Source organism: Panthera pardus, unplaced genomic scaffold, assembly GCF_024362965.1.
Source record: "Panthera pardus isolate Hobbes unplaced genomic scaffold, ASM2436296v1 HiC_scaffold_21, whole genome shotgun sequence".
Classification (NCBI taxonomy): domain Eukaryota; kingdom Metazoa; phylum Chordata; class Mammalia; order Carnivora; family Felidae; genus Panthera; species Panthera pardus.
In genome coordinates this window covers 9288378-9315736 of record NW_026526777.1, presented here as the reverse complement: position 1 = coordinate 9315736, position 27359 = coordinate 9288378, and the positions used below count along the sequence as shown (strand labels likewise).

Here is a 27359-nt window from a genome sequence, read left to right as displayed (position 1 = left end):
CCCAAGCACGTTCCGCACTGCCAGTGCAGAGCCCAACTCGGGGCTCGAATTCACGAACCGTGAGATCATGACCTGAGCTGAAATCAAGAGTTGGATGCTTAGCCGAGACACCCAGGTGCCCCCAGAGATAGCAACTGTTAATCTTACATTTTTCTGATCTTTTGATTACTTATACTTTTACCACATATGTAATTAAGTAAGAAGGTAGCTGTAAGGAACAGAATACTTAACCAACAATGACTTAAATAGATAAAGATTGTTTAGTTGCTCAAGAAGTCCCGAGTTTGGCAGTCCTGGGCTGGTGTGGCAGGTTAGTAATGTCCTTAAGGACTCTAGATTAAGAATCTAGCCATCCTTAGATTATGGTTGTTCGGTTATTTGATAGTGCTTTACCTTCAGGTTTTATGTTCTTCGTTCTGAGGAAGAAGAATGAGCAAAAGGCCTAACGGGATGCTGGCCAAGTTCATCCCTTTTAAAAATCCCATTCAGTGCTTGTAAGTCATTGGCCAGAATTGGGTTGCACGGCTACCCTTATACCATTCATCAGTAGGGGACAAGGAGAAGGGCTTGGAGGTGGAGGGCGGATTAGCCAATAAACAACTTTTTGCCGTGAAGGGCCTTTTAAACATGACATGAAACCAAAATTTTTGAGGGTGTGCGTTAGTGGCAGTTTTCTTCAGTGTGAAATGACAATTGTTGGTCTTTTTACAGGTCCGAATGAAATCCATGTTTGCAATTGGCTTTTGTTTTACTGCCCTAATGGGAATGTTCAATTCCATGTGAGTAAACTTTAATAATAACATGGTTTTACATCACTGTTGTTGTCTCTGTGTGTGTATGTGTGAGCAGTTAACTTTTTTGAGTAATACTTTATTTTGAAATTTGAAATTTATAGAAAAGTTACAAGAATAATATATCCATTATCCAAATTCACCCGTTTTGCTCCATTTTCTTTCTCTTTTTCTGTCTTCCATATCATATATGTACTCATACACACATTTATGTTTTTTTTTTAATTATTCAAGGGTATATCATAGGGTTCATGCCCTTTTACATATAACTACTAAAATGTATATTTCCTACACACATGGACATTCTCTTATATAACTTCGATTCAATTACCAAAATCAAGGAAATTCAATTCTGAGAGAATACAATCATATGAAAACTTTTTCATCCTCTTTAATATTGAGGATATTTTATGTACAAGGTAAAGACCAAGGTATTATGGGGCCTCTAAAAAGAATTTAATATGTCCTGTGTGTTTTTAAGTTATTTACCAGCATCCTGGTTCAAAACGAAGGGGGTCCTACAGAGATGTTTGACGCTTTAACAACTGTTACCTGTATGACAAGAAAGTAAGTTACTATTATCTAAACTGGCAGGTAGCAGGCTTGAGTAATTGTGGAACTACTTTTGGTAGGAACTGGGAAAATATCCAAAGATGACAAGCAGTCATTGATTCCCTGTCAGGGCCCACCTGTATCACCTCTACAGAAAGCAGAATTTCCCTCTCTCCCTCTTTACTCTTTCCTCCTGCTCTTCCTCCCCTGTTCCACTTCTGCCTGTCTCTGCCTCTCCCTGTACCTCCCCACTTCTTCTAGTCCATTCTTCTCTCCCCACCAGCGCAGTGCCTACTCTGTGCCAGGCACTGTGGTAGGTACTGGAATATAACAAATAAAGCATGGCCCCTGCCATAATTGATTTTATGGGAAGAAAAGATAGATAAACAAATATGTTGATAGATGTTGTAATAGAAATCTGTGTGTATAAAGTGGGGAAAAGAATTGAGTGGCTGTTTTTATTTAGGTGAGGACTAAAGGAGGTGTCCAAAATGGTTTTAATATAAAATTTCCTTTTAGCTAAGGGTCTAAAATCATAGACCTTTAGAGCTGAAAGGGACCTTTGGAAGATGAAATAACTTGCCTGAGGTATCTAAGAGTCTCATGATTTCAGTCTTATAATTCTTTTTTTTTTTTTTTTTTTACATTTATTCATTTTTGATATAGAGAGACAGAGCACAAGTTGGGGGAGGGGCAGAGAGAGAAGGAGACACAGAATCCGAAGCAGGTTCCAGGCTCTGAGCTGTCAGCACAGAGCCCGACTCGGGGCTTGAACTTGTGAACCACGAGATCATGACCTGAGCCGAAGTCAGATGCTTAACCGACTGAGCCACCCAGGCACCCCTCTGTCTTATAATTCTAAACTCAGTACTCTTTTTCACTCTGCCATACTTTCTCTCATTTCTTGGATACATATCACCGTGAATTATCAGGCAAAGCAATCATTGAAAGGTTTTATAGTTAACTAGTAAGTGTCCATTTACAATTGAAATACTCAAATATTCTTCTTAAATTGTTACATTCTAGACAGCATAGGCCTGGCTAAGTACTCATCTATACTTAAAAAAATTTTCTTTTAATGTTTATTTGGGAGGGGAGGGGCCAGAGGATCTGAAGCAGGCTCTGTGCTGACAGCAGAGAGCCCGATGTGAGGCTCAAACTCATAAACTGAGATCATGACCTGAGCTGAAGTTGGACGTTTAACTGACTGAGCCATCCAGGTGCCCTTCATTTATACTTTTTAAATTTGATGCTTCACTTCTAGTGTTCTCATACTTCTGATTTTTTAAATAATATTTTTAAGGTTAATGCAGTGTGTGTGTGTATCTATTCTGATTGGCCTTAGCTTTATTGTGTGATTTTTGTGACAGATTTCAGTCCTGCCCTACTAGAGGTTCAGCATTTTGTTTTATTCCTTAGTTTTATGTTTGTTTGTCTTTTACCAAACTTATGTTTATGTCTCCCTCTAGTAGACTGTAAGTTCCTATAGTCTTCCCATGTAACAGTTTTTATATCCTTAGGGTTTCAGGGCTTACGTAGATATTTACCGAATAAATTAAAAAATAGTTGTAAATATACACCCCAGTTTCCTCATTCATGGTTTCTGTACTATTCTGAGGTAAGAATTTGATCCCATTTGAAATGTGAATCAAAACAAAAAAATTTTTTTTTAATGTTTTATTTATTTTTGAGAGAGAGAGAGTGCGAGCCGGGGAGGGGAAGAGAGAGCGGGGACAGAGGATGCATAGCCAGCTCCACGCTCACAGCAGTGACCCCAATGCGGGGCTTGAACTCACGAACCATGAGATCATGACCTGAGCCGAAGTCAGACACTCAGCTGACGAAGCCCCCCAGGTGCCCCGTGAATCAAAAAATTTTAAATTATGGGGCAACTGGGGGGCTCCATCAGTTGAACGTGCAACTCTTGATTTTGGCTCAGGTCATGGTCCAAGGGATGTCGGATTGAGCCCCACATCAGGCTCTGTGCTAAGTGTGGAGCCTGCTTGGGATTCTCTCTCCCTCTACCCCTCTCCCCGCTCACATGTGCGCTCTCTCTCTCTCTCTCTCTCTCTCTCTCTCTCTCTCTCTCTCTCAAATAAAAACAAACAAACAACTGATTAGTGAATCAGTTGCAGTGGAACCAAATTCTCAAAAGTATGAGTCTGAATGTAGTTGATGAAAATGTCTTCTACTAACTCTTTGGTCATAGCTTATTTTAGCCCCAGATAGCTCAAAGTGTCCTTTAATAAGATAGACTAATCTCAGCAATAAATGTTGTATTGAGAGTGTTTATTTCAGTATTAACACATCAATAGTGTTTGGAAAAAATGATACAGAATTGTGTACATTCTGTTGACAGGTCAATAATGTAAATCTAATTTTCAAAGACTGTATGTCTTTACTGATAAGAGTGTTGACATTAGGTTTAAGTAGGGAGAAGTCTTGACTTGTAATCTAAGTTGTGAAACATGGAAATGGATCTTTTGGCTTATGTTCATTATTTACAGTAGGAGGTAATATTAGATTATCTTTTTAGAAGAATTTGCCAGTTCTTTCATTTTTTTCTGTAGTTAAAACTAGAGCTTGGCATGCAGTTTTGATTTGAATCCATAGTTGGTTTAGTTGCTAAATGAAGCTAATACATTTGATTATAATCATGGAATCACATAACCACAAAGTATCATAACATGTTTTTCATTTGCCTTCCTTTGATTTTCTCGCTCCAGTTTTCAGTTTTCCATGAGTGCTCTGTGTGAATATTTATAGTAGGTTTCAACTATTTTTAATGTTTATTCAGGTTGAAAAGCTGGCATGCCATTTTTTTGGTGCCTCTCACTGTGGGAGGTAAAAGAAAATTGCCCAGTCTAAGCTCTCAAGCAGCTTCCTGCCTTCAAATGGAATAGACATCTATATAGGAAATATTGATTTACGAGTTAAAAACTGTTTGTTCTTATGTAGCAGTCATCGTAATTTGTCGAAGGTCCATTATAGAGGTCTCTTAGAGAGAGAAATTCTATAACAATAACACCCTATCCCAACTATATTTTTCCCTTTTCTTGGGCTACAGAGCAGCCTGGCCCTGGGCCTCGGAGAGGCATATTTCTGTTTATGTTATTGCTGAGACTCACTTGCAACCCATCATGTTCTCTGCCACAGCAGCATTCTTCCTGATACCTGTGTGTCTTTCAGTGGGTACTCCTTTCTAGTCACCTGGAACTGAAGGCTTTGTAGCTTCCCTCCCTCTCCTTTCTTCCTTTCAGCTCACATTTCTTGTGTATCCAGCCTGTCCCAAATTTATCCCAAGTTATCTCTAACACTGTCAGCCCTCTCCTCCATCGGTTAACGGTTCCTGTGGACTCTGACCCCTCTGTGTCTGTCCAGTCATCCATCCGTCTATCCATTCTTTCCTTTCTCCTTCCCTTCCTCTCTTCCTCCCACCTCCCTCTCCTCTTTCTGTCCGTGCAACACCAGCTCTCCTAGTTTCAGCATGTTACCTTTCCTCTCTGCTACTACCCTTAACCTTGGGCGTAGCAGTAGCTTCCTCGCTGTTCTCTCTCCTCAGGTGTCCTGTCATGGCAGCATTGAGTTAACCATCACCAAAAGCATGTTCCTCATTGCCTAACGACCACACTGCTGCTGATGGAATAGTAACTGTGTGTTGGCCACTGTGCTAAACACTTAACTTTTGTTGCCTTTGTCATCTTAACAGCCTTCTTTTTTTTTAACTATTTATTACTGAAGCCACAGTTTCTTAATTAATTAGTTAATTAATGAAAGAGAGCGAGCAAGCAGGGGAGGGGTAGAGAGAGGGGGACAGAGGATCCAAAGCGGGCTCTGTGCTGACAGCAGAGAGCCCGATGCCGGGCTTGAACTTCTGAACCATGAGATCATGACCTGAGCCGAAGTCCAAGGCTTAACTGACTGAGCCCCCCAGGCGCCCCTTAACAGCCTTCTGAGCTGAGGATTATAGTCTTTCTTTTACTGACGAGAATGTGAAACTCCCAAGTTATTTAACTTGCCCAAGGTTTCAAAGCTAGTAAACGTTGAACTGGGATGTAGTTCATGTGTCTCTGACTCTAGTCCTTACATAGCATTGTGCTGCTCTGACTACTGACTTAAGTCCAAATTCCATAACCTGGCTTTCACAGCATTCCATGCTTTGGCCAAAGCCTGTTTTTCAAACTTTGTTTCTTTTTATCGCCTACCAACTATTGTGTTCTAACTGCACTGTTCACTGTTCCTGAGACACACATTCTTTCGCATGAATTTTAGAATCACTTATGTCCCAGTGTCCCCTACAATAATCTCATTTGAGTTTTGACTTAAATTTTATTAAATTTATACATTAATTTTGAAGTGTTAGACACCTTTATCATTTTTCATATTCTCTTCTAGGAACATGGTGTTTCGCTAAGTTTGCTTTATGTGCTTTTGTGGTTACTTTCCAAATAAGTATTGTATATATTTTGTATTGTCTAGCGCGTTACTACTCGTATAAAAGCAAGCCACCAGTTTTTGTCATTTTATTTTGTAACTGACCATCTTGCTGAACTCTAATAGATTCTAGGATTTAATTTGGTTCTCTGATTTTCTAGATAGATAATCATATGATCAGACAAATAACTTGTTCTCATTCTTTCTAAATTTCCTCCTCCCTCCTTTCTCCCTGCTGTCTCCTTCTCTCTAGTTCTAAGCTGAATTGAATTAGAACAATTGGAAGAGGGTCAAAAACTTAATAATGAAATACCAAAAGATAGTCCAGAAGGGGCACCTGGCCGGCTCGGTTGGTGGGGCATGCAACTCTTGATCTTGGGGTTGTGAGTTTGAGCCACATGTTGGGCGTAAAGATTACTTAAAAATAAAATCTTTAAATAAAGGGGTACCTGGGTGGCTCAGTCAGTTAAGTGTCCGACTTTGGCTCAGGTCATGATCTCATGGTTCATGGGTTCAAACCCTGCGTCGGGCTCTGTGCTGATAGCTCAGAGCCTGGAGTTTACTTCAGATTCTGTGTCTCCCTCTTTCTCTGCCTGTCCCCAGCTCGTGCTCTGTCTCTCTCAAAAATGAATAAATGTAAAAAAAAATTTTTTTTAATCAGATTATTTGTTTTTTGCTATTGAGTTTGCATTGTATTGTATTTTGAGTAATAGCTCCTTAGTCAGATGTATGGTTTGCAGATTTTTTTCTCCTAATCCATAGGTTGCCTTTTCCTTTTCTTGCTTGCTTGTTTCTTTTGCTGTGCAGAAGCCTTTTCATTTAATGTAGTCCCACTTGATGATTTTTGTTGCTCGTGCTCTTGGTGTCATACCCAGAAAATGATAGCTGATGTCAAGGAGCTTTTTCTCCACATTTTCTTCTAGAATTTTTTTTTTTAATCTTAATTTTTGTAAATTCTTTTTTTAATTTTTTTTTAAACACCCAAGTTAATTGGCATATATAGTGCAACAATGATTTCAGGAGTGGATTCCTTACTGCCCCTTACCCATTTAGCCCATCCCTCTCCCACAGCCCTTCCAGTAACCCTGTGTTTGTTATCCATATTTAAGAGTTTCTTATGTTTTGTCCCCCTCCCTGTTTTTTTTTTTTTTTTCATTTTTTAAATGTTTATTTTTGAGAGAGACAGAGCATGAGCGGGAGAGGGGCAGAGAGAGAGGAAGGCACAGAATCTGAAGCAGACTCCAGGCTCTGAGCTGTCAGCACAGAGCCCAACGTGGGGCTCAGTCTCACAAACCCTGAGATCATGACCTGAGCTGTAGTCAGATGCTTAACCGAATGAGTCACCCAGGCACCCCAGCCCCGTTTTTATATTATTTTTGCTTTCCTTCCCTTGTGTTCATCTGTTGTGTGTCTTAAAGTCCTCATATGAGTGAAGTCATATGATATTTGTCTTTCTCTGACTACTTTCACTTAGCATAATACCCTCCAGTTCCAGTCACACAACACAGTTGCAAATGGCAAGATTTCATTCTTTTTGATTGCTGCGTAATACTCCATTGTATATATCTATACCACCTCTTCTTTATCCATTCATCCATCGATGGACATTTGGGCTCTTTCCATACTTTGGCTATTGTTGATAATGCTGCTGTAAACTTTGGGGTGCATGTGCCCCTTCAAAATAGCATACCTGTATCCCTTGAATAAATACCTAGTAGTGCAATTGCTGGGTCGTGGGGTAGTTCTATTTTTAATTTTTCGAGGAACCTCCCTACTGTTTTCCAGAGTGGCCGCACCAGTTTGCATTCCCTCTTCTAGGAGTTTTATGGTTTCAGGTCTTACATTTCAGTCCTTAATTCATTTTGAGTTCATTTTTGTGAGTGGTATCAGATAGAGGTCTAATATCATTCTTTTGCATGTGGCTGTCCAGTTTTCCCAGCACCATTTATTGAAGAGACTATCCTTTTCCCATCAAGTATTCTTGGCTCCCTCGTCAAATATTAGTTGACTTATATGAGTGGGTTTATTTTTCAGCTCTCAATTCTGTTCCCCCAGCCTGTTGATCTGTTTTTATGCCAGTACAATATTGTTTTGATTATTATAGTTCTGTAATGTAGTTTGAAATTAGGATGTGTGATACCTCCAGCTTTGTTCTTTCTCAAGATTGCTTTATCTACTCAGGGTCTTTTGTGGTTCCATATGAATTTTAGGATCATATTGCCGTTGGAATTTTGATAGATATTGTATTGAATCTGTAAATGGCTTTGTGTAGTATAGACATTTTAACAATATTAACTCTTCCAATCAATGAACACAGATATATTTTCATTTATTTGTCTTTTTCACCTTATTTCTTAAAAATTTTTTTGATGTTTATTTTTGAGAGAGAGGGAGCACAAGCAGGAGAGGGGGCAGAGAGAGAGGGACAGAGGATCCAAAGCAGGTTCCACACTGACAGCAGAGAGCCCAATGTGGGGCTCAGACTCACGAACCGCGAGGTCATGACTAAGCTGAAGTCTGGCTGCTCAACTGACTGAGCCATCATCAATTTATTTCATCAATGTCTTAGAGTTTTCACTGTACTCCTTGGTTAGGTATATTCCTAAGTATTTTGTTTTTGATGCTATTGTAAGTAGGATTGTTTTCTTTGTTTCTTTATGATATAGCTCATTGTTAGTGGATAGAAATGCATAGAATTATGATTTTTGTGTCCTGAAACTTGTCTGAATTTGTTTACTGGTTCTAAAAGGCTTTGTTTGTTTGTTTGTTTTTGTTACAATTTCAAGTTGAATATAACAGAATAAAATGACTATATGTGATTAATTTATTGGGTTTGTATGTTAGTGATAAGAGGGGATAGACAGCTTATGTGTGTTCTGTCCCTTCTCCTCGCGGTCTGACTCTCCAGTAGGACAGTCACAGCAGCGTACCTGGAACACCATATTGTGTGCAGTTTGGAACCAGACGATATGGGGGCAGTTGCATTTAATATTTCTTCTGAGAGAATGGGAGTGTCTTCTGAAAAAATTATTACTTTTGTTTTGCTTTTGTGCGCTTAGGAGAGAATGACGGTGATTACTTCAAGCAGATCTTTAAATACTTGTGTCGTATATAAGTCGACTCACTTCGTGATTGAGCCGTTTCCTGTGTAAATATATACTGGGAAGGCAACTGGCAGTAGTAAGTGGACGGTCATGTATATAGAAGATGTCAGATTCATTCTATTCTGTATTTACAGGACAGTTGTGTAAGAAGCTCTTTAGAAGCACGGTAGTTGGTCTGGATATTTAGGGATTTTTTCTCCCCCAAAGACAAAGGTGGTATTTCTACTTCTCTTTTCCCTCTCCCTCCATAGAAACAGTCTAAATACCAAGTGTTTTTCTAAGAGGGCATTTTCTAGCCGCTTTAATTGGAATTAAAGACTGTCTGCATAATTCAGCTATGTTATAAAGTATCACTGTCCTTAATCACGTTAATTTTTATAATTATTGACCGATTATACAACTTATTCATAGGAAAGTAAAGAAGAAACTCAACATAAATGCTGATATGTATCTTTTTAGAACTGTTTTCTAAGCTTTTCTCTTTCAGGAACATTTTTCTTTTCTATTTTAGAAAAAGTAAAAAGAAAACTTTCAAACACTAACAGTATGTTAAAAGTTATGTCTAAATATTGTGTATGCATCTTAAGCATCTACTTTTTTCATTCACCGCTATATAGTCCATGAATTTCTATTTAGAAATATTCAGCCTGTTTAATGTGTGTATTGGGAATCTCTGAGTCTTGTAAAGAGGGTTCTTAAAGTCTCCTTGGTGCCACGGTTCAGAACAGCGATTCTCAAAGTCTGGTCTGGGGCTCCCTGGACCTCCTTGAGACTCTGAGGAGGCCCTTGAGATGAAAATTACCGCCGTCATAATTGTAAGATGTTCCCCCCCCCCACCTTTTTTACTCTTATTCTCTTATTAGTGTGCAGTGGAATTTCCCAGAGGCTTCAAGGTTTCATGGTGTAACCCTGCAACAGCCTGAATACTGAAGCAGCTATGCGAATTCAGCAGTGTTCTGTTAAACCAAACAGTAAAGATAGTTGCCAAAAGAAAAAAAAAAAGAGCCTTTCTTCTCACTAGATTCTTTTTTGTTTTGTAAAAGATATTTTTCATAAAAAATATTTGTGTTAACATAATGAATTTCTCACTACCTTTTAAATGATTTAATACATATTTTAACATTTTTCAGTTTTAATTTATAAAGCAGTAAATATGGATAGATATAACCTTTAAACAATGTAGGGTTCTCAAATAAATTTTCAGAATGTTAAAGGTTCTGATGCTGAAACAATTAACAATCATTAGTTTAGAAAAAGATTGATGGGAAAAAATCTAGGTCTTTCCCTACATCCTTGTTCAGTACGTCTCTTTTTAGAATATCACTCTTTGTTTTTTAGAGATCAAGGGACTTAGAGTTCTATTTCTGTCTCATATTCTTCCCTGGAACTAAGAAGCTTGTCAGTCTTCTAAAAATAACAATTCCTTGTTTTTTCCTTTTTAGATTTGATGGTAGAGTGGTGGCAAAGCTCCCTTTCACCCCCCTTTCCTACATCCAAGGACTGTCTCATCGAAACCTGCTTGGGGATGACACCACGGACTGTTCCTTCATCTTTCTGTATATTCTCTGTACCATGTCAATTCGACAGGTGAGTGACCGTATCCACTATTAAATGTACGTATCCTTCCTTGCTCTCACACCCTAAGTTCGCTTTTGCTTCTTTAATACTGACAACGCTTCAGAACCCCAGTGGATCCTCTAAAGCTGTTTTATTTTTATTTATTTATTTTTTAATTTTTTTTTTAACGTTTATTTATTTTTGAGACAGAGAGAGACAGAGCATGAACGGGGGAGGGTCAGAGAGAGGGAGATACAGAATCTGAAACAGGCTCCAGGCTCTGAGCTGTCCGCACAGAGCCTGACGTGGGGCTCAAACTCACGGACCGCGAGATCATGACCTGAGCCGAAGTCGGCCGCTTAACCGACTGAGCCACCCAGGCGCCCCTCTAAAGCTGTTTTAAATGTGTGTCTAGTTACTGATGTGGTAGCCATGAAGTGAAACATGGTTTCCATATCCCATGTTTAGAGCTCTTAGGTTCCTTTTTCATTCCAGTCATCTAAAGATACAAAAATAAAGAGCGGGTTTGGTCTTCTCAGTGTCGTCTCTTCCTTATTACATACCACTGCCTTCTGGCACTTCAGGAACACAAACAAATGTAGTAATTTGGTGATTTTTAGAATATTCACAGTTGAGATACTCAAGTCGGTGTTAGAGAATTTACATTTGGTCACCAGGATTGTAAGACATTCATAGTAAAAAAGGGTAAAAGCCAAGAGAGAAGTATGGATAGTTGGGGGAACCCGGACAGAGACAGGACATTTGAATAGTTGGGGAAGATTCAGTCAGAAAGGTTTAGAGAATGAAGTGGCTTTTGAGATAGGACTTTAAAAAGCAAGAAGAGTCATGATCTCGTGGTTCGTGAGTTTGAGCTCTGCATCAGGCTCTGTGCCGACAGCACGGTCAGTACAGAGCCTGCTTGGGATTCTCTCTCTCCCTCTCTCTCTCTGCCCCTCCCCTGCTCACTCACTTTCTCTCTTTCTCTCTCAAAATAAATAAATATACTTAAAAAAATTTTTTTTTAAAGTGAGAAGAGTCCCTGGCTCAAACATTTTATATTTCAGTTTATATAGTCAGTTTATAAATAAATAAAATATTTATTTATTTACTCATTTTGAGAAGGAGAGAGCAAGCAGGGGAGGGGCAGAGAGAGAAGGAGAGAGAGAACTAAGCAGGCTCCACTGTCAGTGGACAGCCCCATGCCGGGCTCCCTCTTACAACCACGAGATCATGACCTGAGCCAAAAGCAAGAGTCAGATGCTTAACGAGCTGAGCCACCCGGGGTCCCTATGTTTCAGTTTTTGAAATACTACCATTCAGCAGGCATTTCAGTGGGGAGATTGGCGCATGAGAATTCTTCTGAATACTGTCAGTGGCAGCAGATTTTTTGGTTGACCTGGCATGTGAGAATAAGTAGGAAATGGAATAATAGTTTGAAGCTTACAAAGGTCTTCGTGGTCTTACTGCTTAATGCTTTCCCCACCTCCTCTCTCATCCAACCCTCCAGCCATTCTCACTTGCCTGACAATTTCCGTGTCCCGCTCACCCACATTTGCTTTTTGTGAATGCTCTTCGCTCTCTCTGGCTGCCTCCCCCTCGTCCTTTTGCAGATTAAATGCAACCGGGTCTCAAGTCTTCCTGGCATCATTTCTGACATTTACTACTTTCTGAAGGATAGATTTGAGAAGGCCCTGATGAGATGAAGGAAAGTCAGAAGCCTATCTGAATTGTCTAGCAAAACATCATCATATTCCGAACTACTACGGTGATGAGAGGGATGGAAGGGAGGGGCAGGTTGGGACCTACATGGAGGGAAAGCAGCAGAACTGAGTGAGGGAGAAAGGAGAAACTCAGGTGAGCCCCAGGTATGGCTTTGGTGACCAAATGTAGACTGGTCTCACGAAGAGGGTGGGAATTGAGGAAAGAAGAGCAGGTTGGTTAGAAGATGAGCAGTTTGAGATGTTTATGGGGCAACTAAGTGGGCATGTCTGGCAAAAGTTGTACACTTGTGTGGCTGCGATGGGGTGTAGGCTACGTGTCTTGAAAATGTCTCTTCAGTGAAGCATTGTGTTTGGCTTAACCAAAGGTGAAAGCCAAGACAGTGACAACACAGATCTCTTTTGTTGGTTTAGCGGAGGTCCGTTGCGTTCCAGAATATTGTTCTTAAATGTGATTATTTAAATCTGAAACTTTTAAATTGGAGCTGTGTCCAAATAGTAATAAAACACAATGATGTATACGTTCCACTTTAAGCAACAAAGAGCAGTTCTGCTTTAATTACATTGAGATGTTAATGCTTTATGTGTGACAACTCAAAATAGTCACTTAAAAAAAAAAGTTTTTGAATGTTTATTTTTGAGAGAGAGAGAGAGAGCGCGCAAGCAGGGGAGGAATGGGGGTGGGGGTGGGGTTGGGGAGGACACAGAATCCAAAGCAGGCTCCAGGCTCTGAGCTGTCAGTGCAGAGCCCGACGTGGGGCTCGAACTCACGAGCTGTGAGATTATGACCAGAGCCAAAGTTGGACACTTAACCAACTGAGCCACCCAAGCACCCTGACAACATTTTAGATGGGACATTTGCACTGCTACCTGGCCATTGCTCCCCAGAATCACCGTCTGAAACTGTAGAGTTTTAAAACTGAAATAAATGTTAAGAATGATGGGGCATCCGGGTGGCAGTCAGTCTGACTGCCACTCAGGTCATGATTTCATGGTTCGTGAGGTCAAGCCCCGCGTCGGGCTCTGCGCTGACAGTTCAGAGCCTGGAGCCTGCTTCGGATTCTGGGTCTCCCTCTCTGCCCCTCCCCTGCTCACGCTTGCTCTCTCTCTCTCTCTCTCTCTCTCTCTCAAAAATAAATAAAACATTAAAAAAAAAGGATGGTTGAGGATGTTCACCTCAAGCTGGTATTTAAACTCCTTTCAGGTATTTCAGAAAGTCTGGTGAGGTGTTTGTTTAGCAGTTAATTTTATCAGGAATGCAGTGCTCATTTACCATGGTGGTCAGCGGTTTTTTTCTGTTAAGGTCTGGATAGTAAATATTTTTGTGTTTAATATACTCTGTCATAACTGCTCAGCTCTGCCATTATAGTAGGAAAACAATCATAGACAGTATGTAAATGAATGAGAGTGGCTGTGTTCCAACAAAACTTGGTTCACAAAAACCGGCAAGGGGCCAGCGACAGTCTGCTAATCCCTGAAGGTTCAGGCAGAGACTTGCAGCTGCTCAACTCTGCCAGTAGACTCTGAAAGCGCCATAGACAGTGTGCAGACGAACATGACTGCGTTCCAGTAAGCCTTTGTTTATAAAAACAGGCGGTGGACCAACACGATGTATCTTAACTCCCGAGGACTATAGTGCACAACATGTGCTACAAAGTTAAAATAGAATAGGAGATCCTAGACAGGTACAGCTTAATAAAATAATTGTTTATTGAGTACAGAGAAATGGAGGAAAGGGGCAGTGAAACACACACACACACACACACACACACACACACACACACGCACACAAATAATCAATGTGTTTTGAGCCAGGGAGGATACGTACTCATTTTTTTTTTTTACTTGTCCAGTTCTGTGCGCTGATACTAATAAGAGAAAAGTATACAAGAGCTGTAGTATTGCATAGCTAACATAACAGTGTTGTATTTGAAAGATTTATTTCTTGGGGCGCCTGGGTGGCGCAGTCGGTTAAGCGTCCGACTTCAGCCAGGTCACGATCTCGCGGTCCGTGAGTTCGAGCCCCACGTCAGGCTCTGGGCTGATGGCTCGGAGCCTGGAGCCTGTTTCCGATTCTGTGTCTCCCTGTCTCTCTGACCCTCCCCCGTTCATGCTCTGTCTCTCTCTGTCCCAAAAATAAAATAAAAAAAAAAACGTTGAAAAAAATTAAAAAAAAAAAAAAAAAAAAAAGAAAGATTTATTTCTTTTGGTATACGGTTATCTTCCCCAAGACGAATGGTGAGTTCTAACTTGTTGCTGCGTCCTGACTGCTGGTCATCTTGGGCAAATAATTTAATTACCCAGTTTTATACAAGGTATTCTAATATATTCAAAATCTTAGAAAAATCACCCAAATGACCTGCTTTTATAATTTTTACTTCACTGGCTGCAAATGGTTTCTGTACCTGTTCCTCACTGATTACTAGCGTATATACTGGAGGATTGTGAACTTACATCAGGTCTAACATACCTTAGCATTTGAAGTGTTATTATGGAATATATGCCTCTTTTTTCTTTAATTACAATGTTTGTTAGCTTGCTATTTCTATGTTTTGTTGTTTTGTTTGCTTTATAGGATCTTAGGTTACCTGATAATAGACTATATACAGATGCCTATGAAATGAGCAGCCATAAAATACGAGGCTTTCAGAAATTCAACTTATAGACGTAGTGTCATTTCCCCAGCAAGGCCATTCTTAGGCACGGAAGTAGGCCACTTGATTTCAGATATACCCGTGGCATAAAGTAGTTTTAAGAGAACGTAATGAATTGGGTTTTTTTGCTTGCCTGTTTTGGGATGTGAAGTGGAGTACGTGATGGGGAAACTACTATAGAATGATTCAAGCTTCCATGATGATTGCTTATATTCTGCCTTATAGGAGTTTTTGTTTGGTCTATTTGTTATTTTTATCTATTTTCTTCTTTCCTTTCCAACTGTTCCAAGGTAGTAAGTTCTCAATTGTCTGCATATATCTTAAAGTACCTATGTATGCTATATAGTATACATCTGAAAAGTATATGTTAAACAAACAGTAGGTGCTACACCGAAATATAAACTTGTAAATTTGGCAAGTTGGGGTTACACCATTTTTTACTCCCAAGAGCAAGGTAGGAAAATGCGTTTCTGCCAGCCTCACCAGCAGAAATTGCTTTTGAGTTTTTATCAGTCTGATGGATAAGAATTGCTTCCCTGTAGTTTTTAACTTGCATTTTGGATTGAGCATTTCTGTTTGTCTAAGGCTGTTCATATGTTCTTTCCTTTCCGTGGTGGCGAGAGACCGTGTATGCCTTTCGCCTATTTCTCTAACAGGTTATTGGTCTTTTTCTGAATTTTAGCTCTTAACTTTGGGACATTCGCCCTCTCTGTGTGCTCTAAGTTGCACATAACTTTTCCAACTTGTCATTTGTGTTCCAGTTTTACTTATAGTGGTTTTTGCCACACAAAATTTTATTTGTTCGCTGGATTTTAGTTTTTCCTTTTAGATCAGATTTGTCTGTCTTTTGTGGCTTTTGGATTTTGAGTTATGGTTAGAAAGTTCTTCTCCACTCTAAAGTTACCAGGAAATTCATCCTCCTTTTCTGTTGGTACTTTTTTGGTTTCAAGTTTTGCATTTAAATGATGAGCCAGCCCATCTGGAGTTCATAGTTACCTTCTTCTTTCTTTACGCTCTTCTACTTGGCCAGCTATTACGTGATTTTGAAGAAGGAGAACGCAAAAACATGGATTCATTCGAGATCACAGTTTGCCTACTTCTTTTTTTTCCAAGACTAAGAAGCCAGAGAGCCAAAAGAATGCAGTGAGGTGAACAATTGGACTTGAATATAAGCCCCGGCCAGCAGCCTAGTAGTGTTTTCTCTAGAGCTCTCGAAATCCGTCTTTGAAATTGGAAAGTCTGTTCAGTCCCAGTGACAAGTGTGTGAGTGGAGACGCTCCTCCTTCCTTCACACCTTGTTTAGATAAGAGGTCTTCTGAAATGTGCTAGTGTCCTGGGGCCGGCTAAGCAGCGTGATCTGAACCCCTAGAGGAGAAGAATGTGGAGGAGTAGGCCAGACGTCTCGGTCATGCCTGCTGAATGTCAGGGCTCTCGACTTGTCAGGGTGACTGCCTGTGGCAGCAGTGGAGTCTTGCAGGATTCTCAAGCCAGTCCTCTCTGAGGTCCAGACACTACTTTCTGGTTTCCTATATTCAGTAATTCCAGTGCTGTTAATCTTTCTTATTGATTGTGTTAAAATAGATGTAACACAGAATTCACTATTTAGCTATTTTCAGCTGTGCAGTTCTGTGCCATTAAGCACATTTACGTTGCTCTACAAGCATCTCCATTACCCCCAATCCCTGGCACCCACCATTCTGCCTTCTCTCTCCCTCTGAATTTGACTACTCGTGTCTGTGGGTTGATCTCGTGTAAGTAGACTCATAACGATGGTGGTTCTTTTGTGACTAGCACGTTCTCAAGTTTATCCACACTGGAGCATGGGTCGGCACTTCCTTTTCTAAGGCCAAGTAATATTTCGTTGTATGTGTGAACCACGTTTTGTGTGTCCGCTCACCTGTCAGTTGGGCTGCTCCCACCGTTTTGCTGTTGTAACGCTGCTGTGAACATGGTGTGTCGATGTCTGAGTTTCTCTTTTTACGTCTTTTGGGCTATAATCCCAGAAGTAGAATCGCTGGGTCATAAGGCAATTTGACGTTTAACTTTTTGGTGGCATCGCCAGCTGGTGTTCACAGCTACTGTGTCATTTTACCCAGTGCTGGTCATCTTAAGGCTTCAATTCACTACCAACTTGAGACCATTCATTAAAAGATTCAAGTAATTTTTCATGTTTTTGTTTCAGTGAATGAAACCACAATTTCATTCACTCAAGGTCAGTTTTATGCTAAACATGTAAAAACAATGTGTGTTTCATGCAAGTTACCTCCAGCAGCACTTATGGCCTTGCTGGTTTTAACAGGGAAGTCTTCTTACAATAGTAAACTAGAGTATAGCATCTAGGAGAATGAGAAACATTTCTGTTATTAGTGCCTTTAAAGTGTCAACAGTTTAATTGCTGAAGTGATTAGATACATTTACCATGGGTTTTCCTGCATTTATGTTTTTAAAGTCTTTTAGTTGTGAAAGATTATGACTACATTTACATTTGTCAGTTAATAACATCTCTACAGTGTTAACCAGAATCCACTTTACTAAATGTGAGTGATGGTATAATTCAAACAACCAGCTCTGTTCCCTTCATGACAGTGTGCACTCCTTTTTATAATGGAGGTATAATAAATATAAGGCTGAATCACAGGTGTCTATCTGCTTCAGTCATTTCCCCCCCATCCTTAAGAGATTATTATCACATTAGTAACAATTTCTTGGTAGATTCTGTTTGTTCATTTATTCATTCAACAAAATGGAGCATGGATATGTATGAGGCTCCATGCTGGGTGCTTAGTATACACTTTGAAACAAAATTGACGTATAATTATGGTCCTTGCTGTCATGGAACTTCTGTTTCTTTTGAAATTAAAAGGTTAATTTTTCCAACTATAGCTTCACTTAAAAAAAATCATTATCAAATATGGAGGTGTAAAAGTACATTTAAAATTATTTTTTTCTTTTTTATCAATGTTTATCTTTGAGAGAGAGAGAGAGGGAGAGGGAGAGAGTGAGTGAGCGGGGTGGTTGGGGGTGGGGGGGAGACAGAGGATCCGAAGCAGGCTCTGCGCTGACGGCAGAGAACCTGACACGGGGCTCGAACTCACAAACCATGGGATCATGGCCTGAGCTGAAGTCGGCCGCTTGACCAACTGAGCCACCCAGGTGCCCCTAAAATTAATTCCATTATAGTAGTCATTCAGAGTAGAAGCAGATTGAACAATTATTGAACTTTGAACCTAAACTAACACAATTTTATGATGTATTGCTAGTTCACATAAATATTTGTGAATCTGGTTTTCATCCGTTACTTATTTTTTCCCATAGTAGGATGTTATTAGTTAATTAAATGATTCACCATTGACTTAAGAGCTTTCAAGGAAAAGTGGAAGTAATACTATACTGATCATGTAATAGATTTTAAGACACATTCCTACTTGAGAAACTTTGAAATGATGGGGAGAGAGGAGGAAGACAACATAAGGTTGAGGAGATACAGGTTTTGGAAGTAAAGCACCAGGTTTTGACTCTTGCTGACACTTAACTAGCCGAGTGTCCTCGGGAAAGTCCTAGAACCTGAGTCTTTCCACAAAGGTGAAATGGGGGCGAGTGTACCATCTCACCATGTTATGATGATCACAAGACAATAATACACAGTGTTAGCGGTTCTTAGGGTGACATTTAAAAAAAAATAAGTACCCCCTCCTTTGGGGTATTTTTTAAAATTAGTATTTGTTTCGCGGCCCAGATAGGACAAAGTTGCTTTTTAAAGATTGAAGCAGGGTGGTATGTCTGTCATTAACTGAAAATAAATCTAATTAATTTTTCTCATTTTATCTTTCCCCCTTTTTAACATCCCTTAACGTTTAGTGATTAGTGCTTAGCTGCCTTGACCTTCACACCGCAGCTGTTTCCTTTGTGTGAGTTTGTAGCAGCGGAAATGGTAGGTCTGCCAGCTCCCATCGGAGGTGTCAAATTGGTCCAGGGTGGTGGTGGAATTCAAGAATAGGAGGAAATTTCCTTAATTGCTTTTTAAATTTTCTTGTTAGTACGAGTCAGTAATAGATTACATAAATAGTGATCTCCTCTATTAAAAAAGTGCTCTAAATCAATAAAAACTCAAGCAGATTTACCTGGTAAACAGCTAAGGGGAAAGTGGTCGATTCTTACGAATTTATGTGACTATAAAACCTATGAATAGAATTCCCTTTCTTTGAAAGCAAAAAGGATTAGTTGTTCTGAGGAAGAATGGAAGAAAGAGTTTTATCTTTTTTCTTTTGTCACCCATATCTTAATATATTACTTGATGTGTGTACAACTATTATCTGGAAAAGTATCGGTGAGAATTTGTCATGGTCTCTTTGAACAGCTGTGTGCTCAGGAGAGAGATAAAAATAAGCATATTTTATTTTTTTTCACCCTTGGCTTTCCTGGGGCAAAGAATTTTGATATGCCTTGTGAATGTATAAAAACAGGTTCTAATTATGTCTTGTCAGTATATCTTAAAGTCATCAAAATGAGAAGACCAGATGCCTGCCATCTCCTGTGCCACATCATTAACATATGTCACTTCAGGACTTAGAGCTCAATTCATTAATGTCAGTATAGCTCATCTACAAGCAGGGTATTTTCATTTTTAGCACTTAACTTAAAATCAGAGAATTGCATGAAGTTTAGAAAATGATAGCTTAGCTAGTACGTGAGAAGAACAGATTATTCAGCCATTATCTTACTCTGATCTCTGCGAATCGTTTCAGTGCAGGAGTTCAAGGCTTTATTTAGAATATCGCCTGTCTTGCCGAAGATTGACTCAAGTCTTTATGCTATGCCAGGAATTCTTTGATGCTGAGAATACAGGGTAAAAAGCAGTGGTCTCTACCCTGTGAAACTCGTACTCTTTGTGGAGAGATAGATCCATAAGTAATAGAGTATGATTGACGCCCTTTGTCTGTGTGTTCACGTGCAAAATGGTACCGGAGGGAAGACCGTGCTATGGAAGCCAAATGGCTAAGGGATGAAAGTAAGAGTTTATACAGAGGGGCCATTTTGTTGTATCTTGAAGGACGAGTAGGGGCTTTCCAGTCTTAACAGAGCGTTCTTGGCATCGGAAGTAGTGTGAGGAACAGCACGGAGGCTTGAACGTGTACAGCGAATACAAGACTGTACAAGTCAATACAAGCGAGTGCAGAATTGTTGGTGGGGTGTAACAGGAGAAGAAGCGGGCCCCTGCTTGCTACCTGTACCTCACAGTACAGCATCGAGTGATTCCTTTGTTTTTCTGGGGTTTGTCTTTTGTTTTGTTTTGTTTTGTTTTTATCGTGTTTACAGTGCAAGTCTCCTGGCAACAAATTCTCTTGATCTTCGTTTATCTGAAAATACTTTTATCTATATTCTTGAAGGATATTTTCACTGGATATGCAATTCTGGGTTGACGAGGCGTTTTGTTTGTTTTAATCCTTTCAGCTTTTTAAAATGCCCTTCCCCTGTCTTCTGGCCTCCATTGTTTCTGATGAAAAGTCCTTCCTATCTTTTTTTCCCTGTAGATAATGTGTCATTTTTCTCTGGCTGCTTTTAGATTTTTTTTTTTTTTAATGTTTGGTTTTTCAGCAGTTTGATTGGATGTGCCTACAGTATTAATTCTTTTTTTCTTGATCAAGCTACAGTTGTTTTTCCTGCCCATTCCTTCCCTCTTCTTCTGTGATTCCAGTGTCTTATATGTTTGTCTGTTTTTTCAGTATTGTCTAAGAGGACACTGAGGCTCTGTTCAATTTTTAAAAATCTTTTCCTCTCTGTTCTTTAAGCAGGATAATTTCTCTTCATTTGTCTTCAAGTTTACTGATCCTCTGTCATCCCTAATCTGAATTAACCTTAAATCCATACAATGATTTTTAATTTTTTTTTTTTAATTTTTAAATTTATTTTGATAGACAGCATGAGCGGGGAAGGGGTAGACAGAGAGGGTGAGAGGGCGAATCCCAAGCAGGCTGTGCACTGCCAGCACAGAGCCCGATGCAGGGCTCAAACCCACAAAACTGTGAGACCATAACCTGAGCCGAAACCGAGAGTCGGATGCTTAACTGACTAAGCCACCCCAGGTGCCCCCCCATACAATGGTTTTTAAATTTTGATACAATGTTTTTTTAGTTCCACAATATCCATTTGGTTCTTTTTTTGTGATCCTTTTTCCCTGCTGAGATTTCCTATTTGTTCATTTATTATTATGAGCATATTTTATGCTTGTAGGCATAGTTATTTAGTTACTTTAAAATAAAAACCTTATCTACTAATTTCAACATTTGGATAATCTGAAGGTTGGACTCTGTCGCCTGCTCTCTCAAGTATGGGCTAAGTTTCTCGTTTGTTGGTATATTTAATTATTTTGGATTGTATCTTAGACATTGTTCTGATAGATTGTATAGACTCTGGATTCTATGATTCTTTGAAAGAGTGGTGAGTCTTTTAGTTAAGCAGGCAATTAACTTGGCATTCACACTCTGAACTCTCCTCTGTGGTCGGCTGTACCTGAGATCTCTGCTATGTTAGTCTCATCTGGGCTGCTTGAAGGCTGTCTAGTGCACGCATAGTTTAAGAGATGTGGGCAGAGTTTCAGTGTAGTTTTGAACTCCTCTGTTAGCTGTTTTCCAGGATCCTCTCACTATTATCATTAGCTGCTATGGTTGCACTAATCCCTGTCTTTTGGTTTTTCAAATGAGTAAGGCTTCAGTTTAATTCTGAGTCTTAGATACCCCACCCAGTGCCAGCTGCATCCTCCTACCCATTATAAGATTAAAAATACATACATACATACATCCGTTTATACATCTGTAACATACAAACATACATCTTGTCTTCCAGCACTAAACTAAAATTCAGAGCATTCTCCTTGACTGCTCCTCAAATAAAGGGCTAAACAAGAGATCTAGGAAAGTGTTCATTGGAAGGATGGTTATAAGAGAGAGAGAGATTAGGATTGTCACTTGATTGTCTGACGTACCTCCACCCCCTCAAAAAAAAAAAAAAAAGACCTTTATCACCAGCAAGGCCTTTAGACAACTTAGGACAGAAAATATTCATTCAGTATTACAAAGGAAGTGACATCACTATAGTGCAGATTTGATGTGCTCATGTTTCTTTCAGAATTTCGATTTCCACTTTGTAAGAAATGTGTGCAAATCTGCATTATAATTTGTTACAACATAGTCACGTTCTAGAATGCTAGAGCGACAGGGGACTTGGGCTCCTTGAAGGTGCTTGGTGAAGAAGCTTGAAAGGTCCAGCAGGAGGCTTCAGGTCCCTTCAGTATTTTATCTGTTTTCTGTAGTGGGTTTCTTTCATGAGATTTTGTTTAAAGAAAGGATTAAAGGGTTGAAAATGATTGATCTGGCCATCCCGCTCCTTTCAAGGGGGGAGGGCAGCTGAGATTTGGAAAGGTGAGAAAACACTGCCTGTTGTTTCTTTGCCTGGGTTGCCAGTACTGGAACTCAGGTCTTCTGACTGCTGACCCAACAGTGTATTTCAGGTACCCCAGTGTACTGTCATTTTCTTCAGTAAATATTTCATCTTTACATCCTTTCTCCCAAACAGCTTATTGAAGCATATTTATTTATTTTAAGAGACAACAGGGAGGGGTGGAGAGAGAGAATCCCAAGCAGGCTCTACAATGACAGTATGGAGTCTGATTGGGGGCTTGAACTCATAAACCCATGAGATTGTGACCCGAGCTGAAATCAAGAGTCAGATGCTTAACTTAACCGCTTAACCGACTAAGCCACCTTAACCACTGAGCCACCCAGGTGCCCCCCAAACAGTTTACTTAGATGTAATGTGAAAACTGTGGGGCTGCTGGGTTGGGCCATTTGACGTGATTGGATTTTCACACCGCTTTGTGGATATAGTAAAGAATATGTTATGGGAACTTGATGAGAAATTATCATCAATTGGAAGTGAAGGCTGTTTGCTTGATGCCAGAGAAACTAACAAAGAATAAACTAAGGATTGCCATGGCTGAGTTATTTTAGCTGAATGACTAAGAAATAACATTTAGCTGAATGTCTTTATGGCTAGTGACCTGGGTCTTCCCAAAATATCCAGTTAGCAACCAACAACTTCCTTTTCTTGATCACCGGCTCTTATCCTTTACAAAGAGGAAGGAACGCAAATCCTGTAATGGTATTTTTCTGGGTTTCCTGCCAATAAAAGGCATGATTATGGGAAAACATTTTTCCTTTGTTTTTCCCTTCTGAGATACACTCCTCAGTTGTTACCCTATTTATGACACAGGACTGGACAGAAATTCAAAATCGTTTTATATATTTTTCTATAAGCTTACCAAATCGTATTATATTTTGCATGTGTGTTGTGTTCTTCCATATCATCTTCATAATATATTAAAACTTTTGTCTTTTAGCAAAGTATTTCTAAACTAATCTTACGAATTCAGAAGGCCCGAAAAATAGGCGAATTAAGAGATGTAGGAAAGGGGCGCCCAGCTGCTCAGTCAGTAGAGCGTCCGACTCTTGATCTCGGGGTCGTGAGTTCAAGCCCCACTTAAAAAAAAAAAAGAAAGAAAGAAAGGGAAAAAAAGGAGATTAGAGGAAAGCAGTCAGGTCGAGTCAGGATGAGGTTGTTGAAAGATATAAAGGAGATAATATAGGGAAAACTATCTGCTGCACAGGGTCGCACTCAGTAAGCATTTGCTGAGTCACGGCCTGGCAGTCGAATTATTCTTCATCTGCATGTGAGGATAACAAGCCCACCTCACCGCCTGGTTGGGGGATTGAATGAGAACAATGCCTGGCACTGTGAGACAGAGCTGCAGAAACACTTGTCTTTATTTTAGGTTATCCTGTTTAGCAATGTTTCAAAAAGTTGGGAGGCAAGCAATGAGAAAGGGGTATAAACTATTGTTATGTGTCCATATATTTTTATAGTCTTTACATGCATTTTTTTATAGACTATTTTTTAGAGCAGTTTTAGGTTCACAGCAAAACTGAATGGAAGGTGCAGGGACTTCCCATATAGTCCCTGTCCCCACATATGTTCAGTCTCCCCCACTGTCACCCCCTAGCACCAGACTGGTACATTCGTTCCAGTCAGTGAACCTACAGCAACACTTCATTATCACCCAAAGTCCGTGATTTACATCGGGGCTCACTCTTGGTGTATACATTCTATGGGTTTGAATTTATGTACTTTTAAAAAAAAATTTTTTTAATGTTTATTCTGAGAGAGAGAGAGAGAGAGCATGAGCAGGGAAAGGGCAGAGACACAGAATTCGAAGCAGGCTCCAGGCTCTGAGCTGTCAGCACAAAACCCAATGCGGGGCTCGAACTCACGAACTGTGATTCACGCCTAACCGACTGAGCCGCCCAGGCCCTCCAAATGTGTGTGTGTGTGTGTGTGTGTGTGTGTGTGTGTGTGTGTGTTTAAGTTTATTTGTTTATTTTGATAGAGAGCAGGGGAAGGCAGATGGGGAGAGAGAACCCCAAGCAGGCTCTGCGAGCCCAACATGGGGGCTTGATCTCATGAGCAGTGAGATCATGACCTGAGCTGAAATCAACAGTCAGATGCTTAACCAACTGAGCCACCCAGGCGCCCCCTATTTGTAAACTTTAAAGTGCATAAGAGTGTTGAATGTTATTACTATGGTGGAGAGAATGGTTACCTCTACTCTTTTTCTTAGGTCATTTGTCGTAAGACCATCACTTAGTTCCTACATGTGTTTTCAAGGAAAAGACTTCATGGATCAGGAGACAGAGTAATTTTTATCTAAGAAAAACCATGATAAGACCTGGGCTCATTTGTGAGACTATAGGAATTTGAACAGGTTATTTAGAAGTTCACTGAAGGAGGGGTGCCTGGGTGGCTCAGTGGGTTAAGCTTCTGACTTCAACCCAGGTCATGATCTCGTGGTTCATGGGTTCGAGCCCCACATCGGGCTCTGTGCTGACAGCTCAGAGCCTAGAGCCTGCTTCGGGTTCTGTATCCCCCTCTCTCTCTACCCCTCCCTTGATCATGCTCTCTCTTTCTCTCTCAAAAATAAATAAACATTAAAATTTTTTAGAAAATTTTCACTAAAGGATAAGATTGCATTCAGTAAATACAGAGCATTTACATTAAAATACAAATACTTGAGTAATGTAACATTGATAAACCTAATTTAGTGTTCCCAAAGGAAGCCTGTGACAAGAGCCACAAGGAGAACAAAGTGTAGAGCTTCCATGAACTTAAGCCTTGGCTACTAAAGTGCCTCCGTTCTAACATTCTTGTTGCTGTTTGAGCTCTTCCCCATCTAGAGCAGTGGACTTATGTCCAATAGTCATTTATATGTTTTTATTTCATAAATGAGACTGTCAACAGTCTACGCTTCAAAATATTTCCTATTTTCCTGTCAGTTGTCTTCTGTAAATTATAGTCAACCTGTAATTTAAAGGGCATCTGGCACGCCTGGGTGGCTCCGTCGATTAAGCGTCCGACTCTTGATTTTGGCTCAGGTCATGATCTCACGGTTCATGGGTATCCTCATGGTGCTTATGGACAGTAGGTCCTCGATAACTATTGAGTGAATGGATATACACACGCTAACCTGCCTTCCCGTGGGGTGGAGCTTGTTCTGAAGACGGGAACTGTTAGTATAGGATGTACTGGTTGTACTGTGTAAGAGAATCCATCCGATTAAGAATCAAGACACATGAGTTTTAATTCTAACTCTGCTCTTCATTTACCTTCGTAACTTTGGACAAACAATCATACCTTTTTAAGTTTTCATTGGAGTTCCTCAAATACAAAAGGAGACCAAGCAAGAAAACGTAGATGATCTTTAAGGTTTTTCTGTCTTAGAAATGCTGTATGAAATCTTAACACCTGACCTTTACTGAAGCTCTCCACACTCATAAACCCTCTCACTTCCCTCTTTGAAGCATAGCATGTAATCCCCGCATCACACTCCCCCCTCATGGTTGCTCTCTAGTATGCCCACGCCTGTCTGCTTCTACCAGGTGAGTCATTGCTTTTTCAAGAGCCTGTATTTATCCCAAAACAGTTTATGCTGGTTTTACTTGTCGCTGTATTCATGTAATTTAACTTAATGTTATAGTACCTTATAAAATGTGAGTATAAAAATAGTTATTTTTATGAGAACTAGTTTAATGAAGGTGAATTAAAAAAACTGTTGAATTTGGGGCGCCTGGGTGGCTCAGTTGGTTAGACGACCGACTTCGGCTCAGGTCATGATCTCACGGTTCGTGGGTTCGAGCCCCGCGTCGGGCTCTGTGCTGACAGCTCAGAGCCTGGAGCCTGCTTCAGATTTTGTGTCTCCCCCACTCTGCCCCTCCCCTGCTCATGCTTGTGTCTCTCTGTCTCTCAACAATAAATAAACATTAAAAAAATTTTTTTAAAAAGCCGTTGAATTAGATGCAATGGGACACGTGGACAAGATGAAGGGAGGTGCTGGAAATCTAGGAGGACTCTGGACTCAGATTGCTTTGCAGGAACCTAAGTGCCCTTATCACTTTAATAAAACTGAAATTTAACATCTCGGTTTCAGCTTTAGACGGTGCAGTAATGACTAACTCCAGCTGATGATTCGTATTCAAAGAAAAGGCCTTGCTACAAGAAACAGCTAATGAATATGTTTTATATGGTTCATGTTGAAAGAAAGATTACCTCTTTTAATGATTCTTCACTTGAAAAAACCCACTCTTTGGCTGTAGACCAGGTCCCATTAGGTGGCAGTACTTTAATTGTTGTATGAACTCCCATCATGTCGTAGGCCTTTTTAAAAATAACACAGTAATAATTGTCCTTTTTAGGTCATAACGGTACTTTTAATTTATGTGGCCTCTCTTCATATGTGATCCATGTAATATACTCTTCTCTACATCTCATATTCAAACCGAGTTTTAATTCTGTTTTCTTCACAGAACATCCAGAAGATTCTTGGCCTTGCCCCTTCACGAGCTGCCACCAAGCAGGCAGGTGGATTTCTGGGTCCTCCGCCTCCTTCTGGGAAGTTCTCTTGAAATCAGGAAGAGCCCTATAATTCCTGTCATTCTTTTTAAACATTCAAATTAGACTGCAACTATTTTGTAGCAAGAGCCATCGACAGACGTAGCACTTGGGCCACTTTCTAATTCTGAGTTATTTCTAGACTTTTTGGATATGATTCTAAAGAGAATGGCACCCACCAAACATGATAGTACTTTCAGTCACAGATAAATTAAAAAAAAAAAAAAAGTTTGTTGATTAGATAAGTTCAGGTGATGTCTACATAATAAGAAACAAATAGCGTCTTTCTTTTTGGCTTACACCAATGCTTTCCGTGGAACCGACTCTCAAGTCTGTGCTGTGTGCCGTATACCGTGGAAGTTGGCTCCCCGGAGCATTTAGCGATCTGGAAGGATCGCTATTTGTTGTGGAACTACAACAGTGGAACTATTTGTTGTGCATTTTTTCCCAAGCCAAATATATGACCTAAGATCAATAAAGAGGCCAAAATGTTAGCTATTTCATCTACAAGGAGAGATCTGTTTTGTACCATATTCCTGGAGTCATGTTTTTAGT

The 27359-nt window shown here is 40.0% G+C and overlaps 1 protein-coding gene across 1 annotated transcript in view; it reads left to right on the top strand.

Annotated features, from left to right (window-relative positions):
- TMCO1 (transmembrane and coiled-coil domains 1) overlaps nt 1-26903 on the top strand; it is a 38281-nt gene extending 11378 nt beyond the window's left edge. The window contains exons 5-7 of the mRNA XM_019465707.2: nt 712-779; nt 10324-10468; nt 26720-26903. Of these exons, the coding sequence (XP_019321252.1) occupies nt 712-779; nt 10324-10468; nt 26720-26818 (312 nt within the window). The 3' untranslated portion in view covers nt 26819-26903. The remainder of the gene's footprint in view (nt 1-711; nt 780-10323; nt 10469-26719) is intronic.
- Nucleotides 26904-27359: the final 456 nt, after the last annotated feature.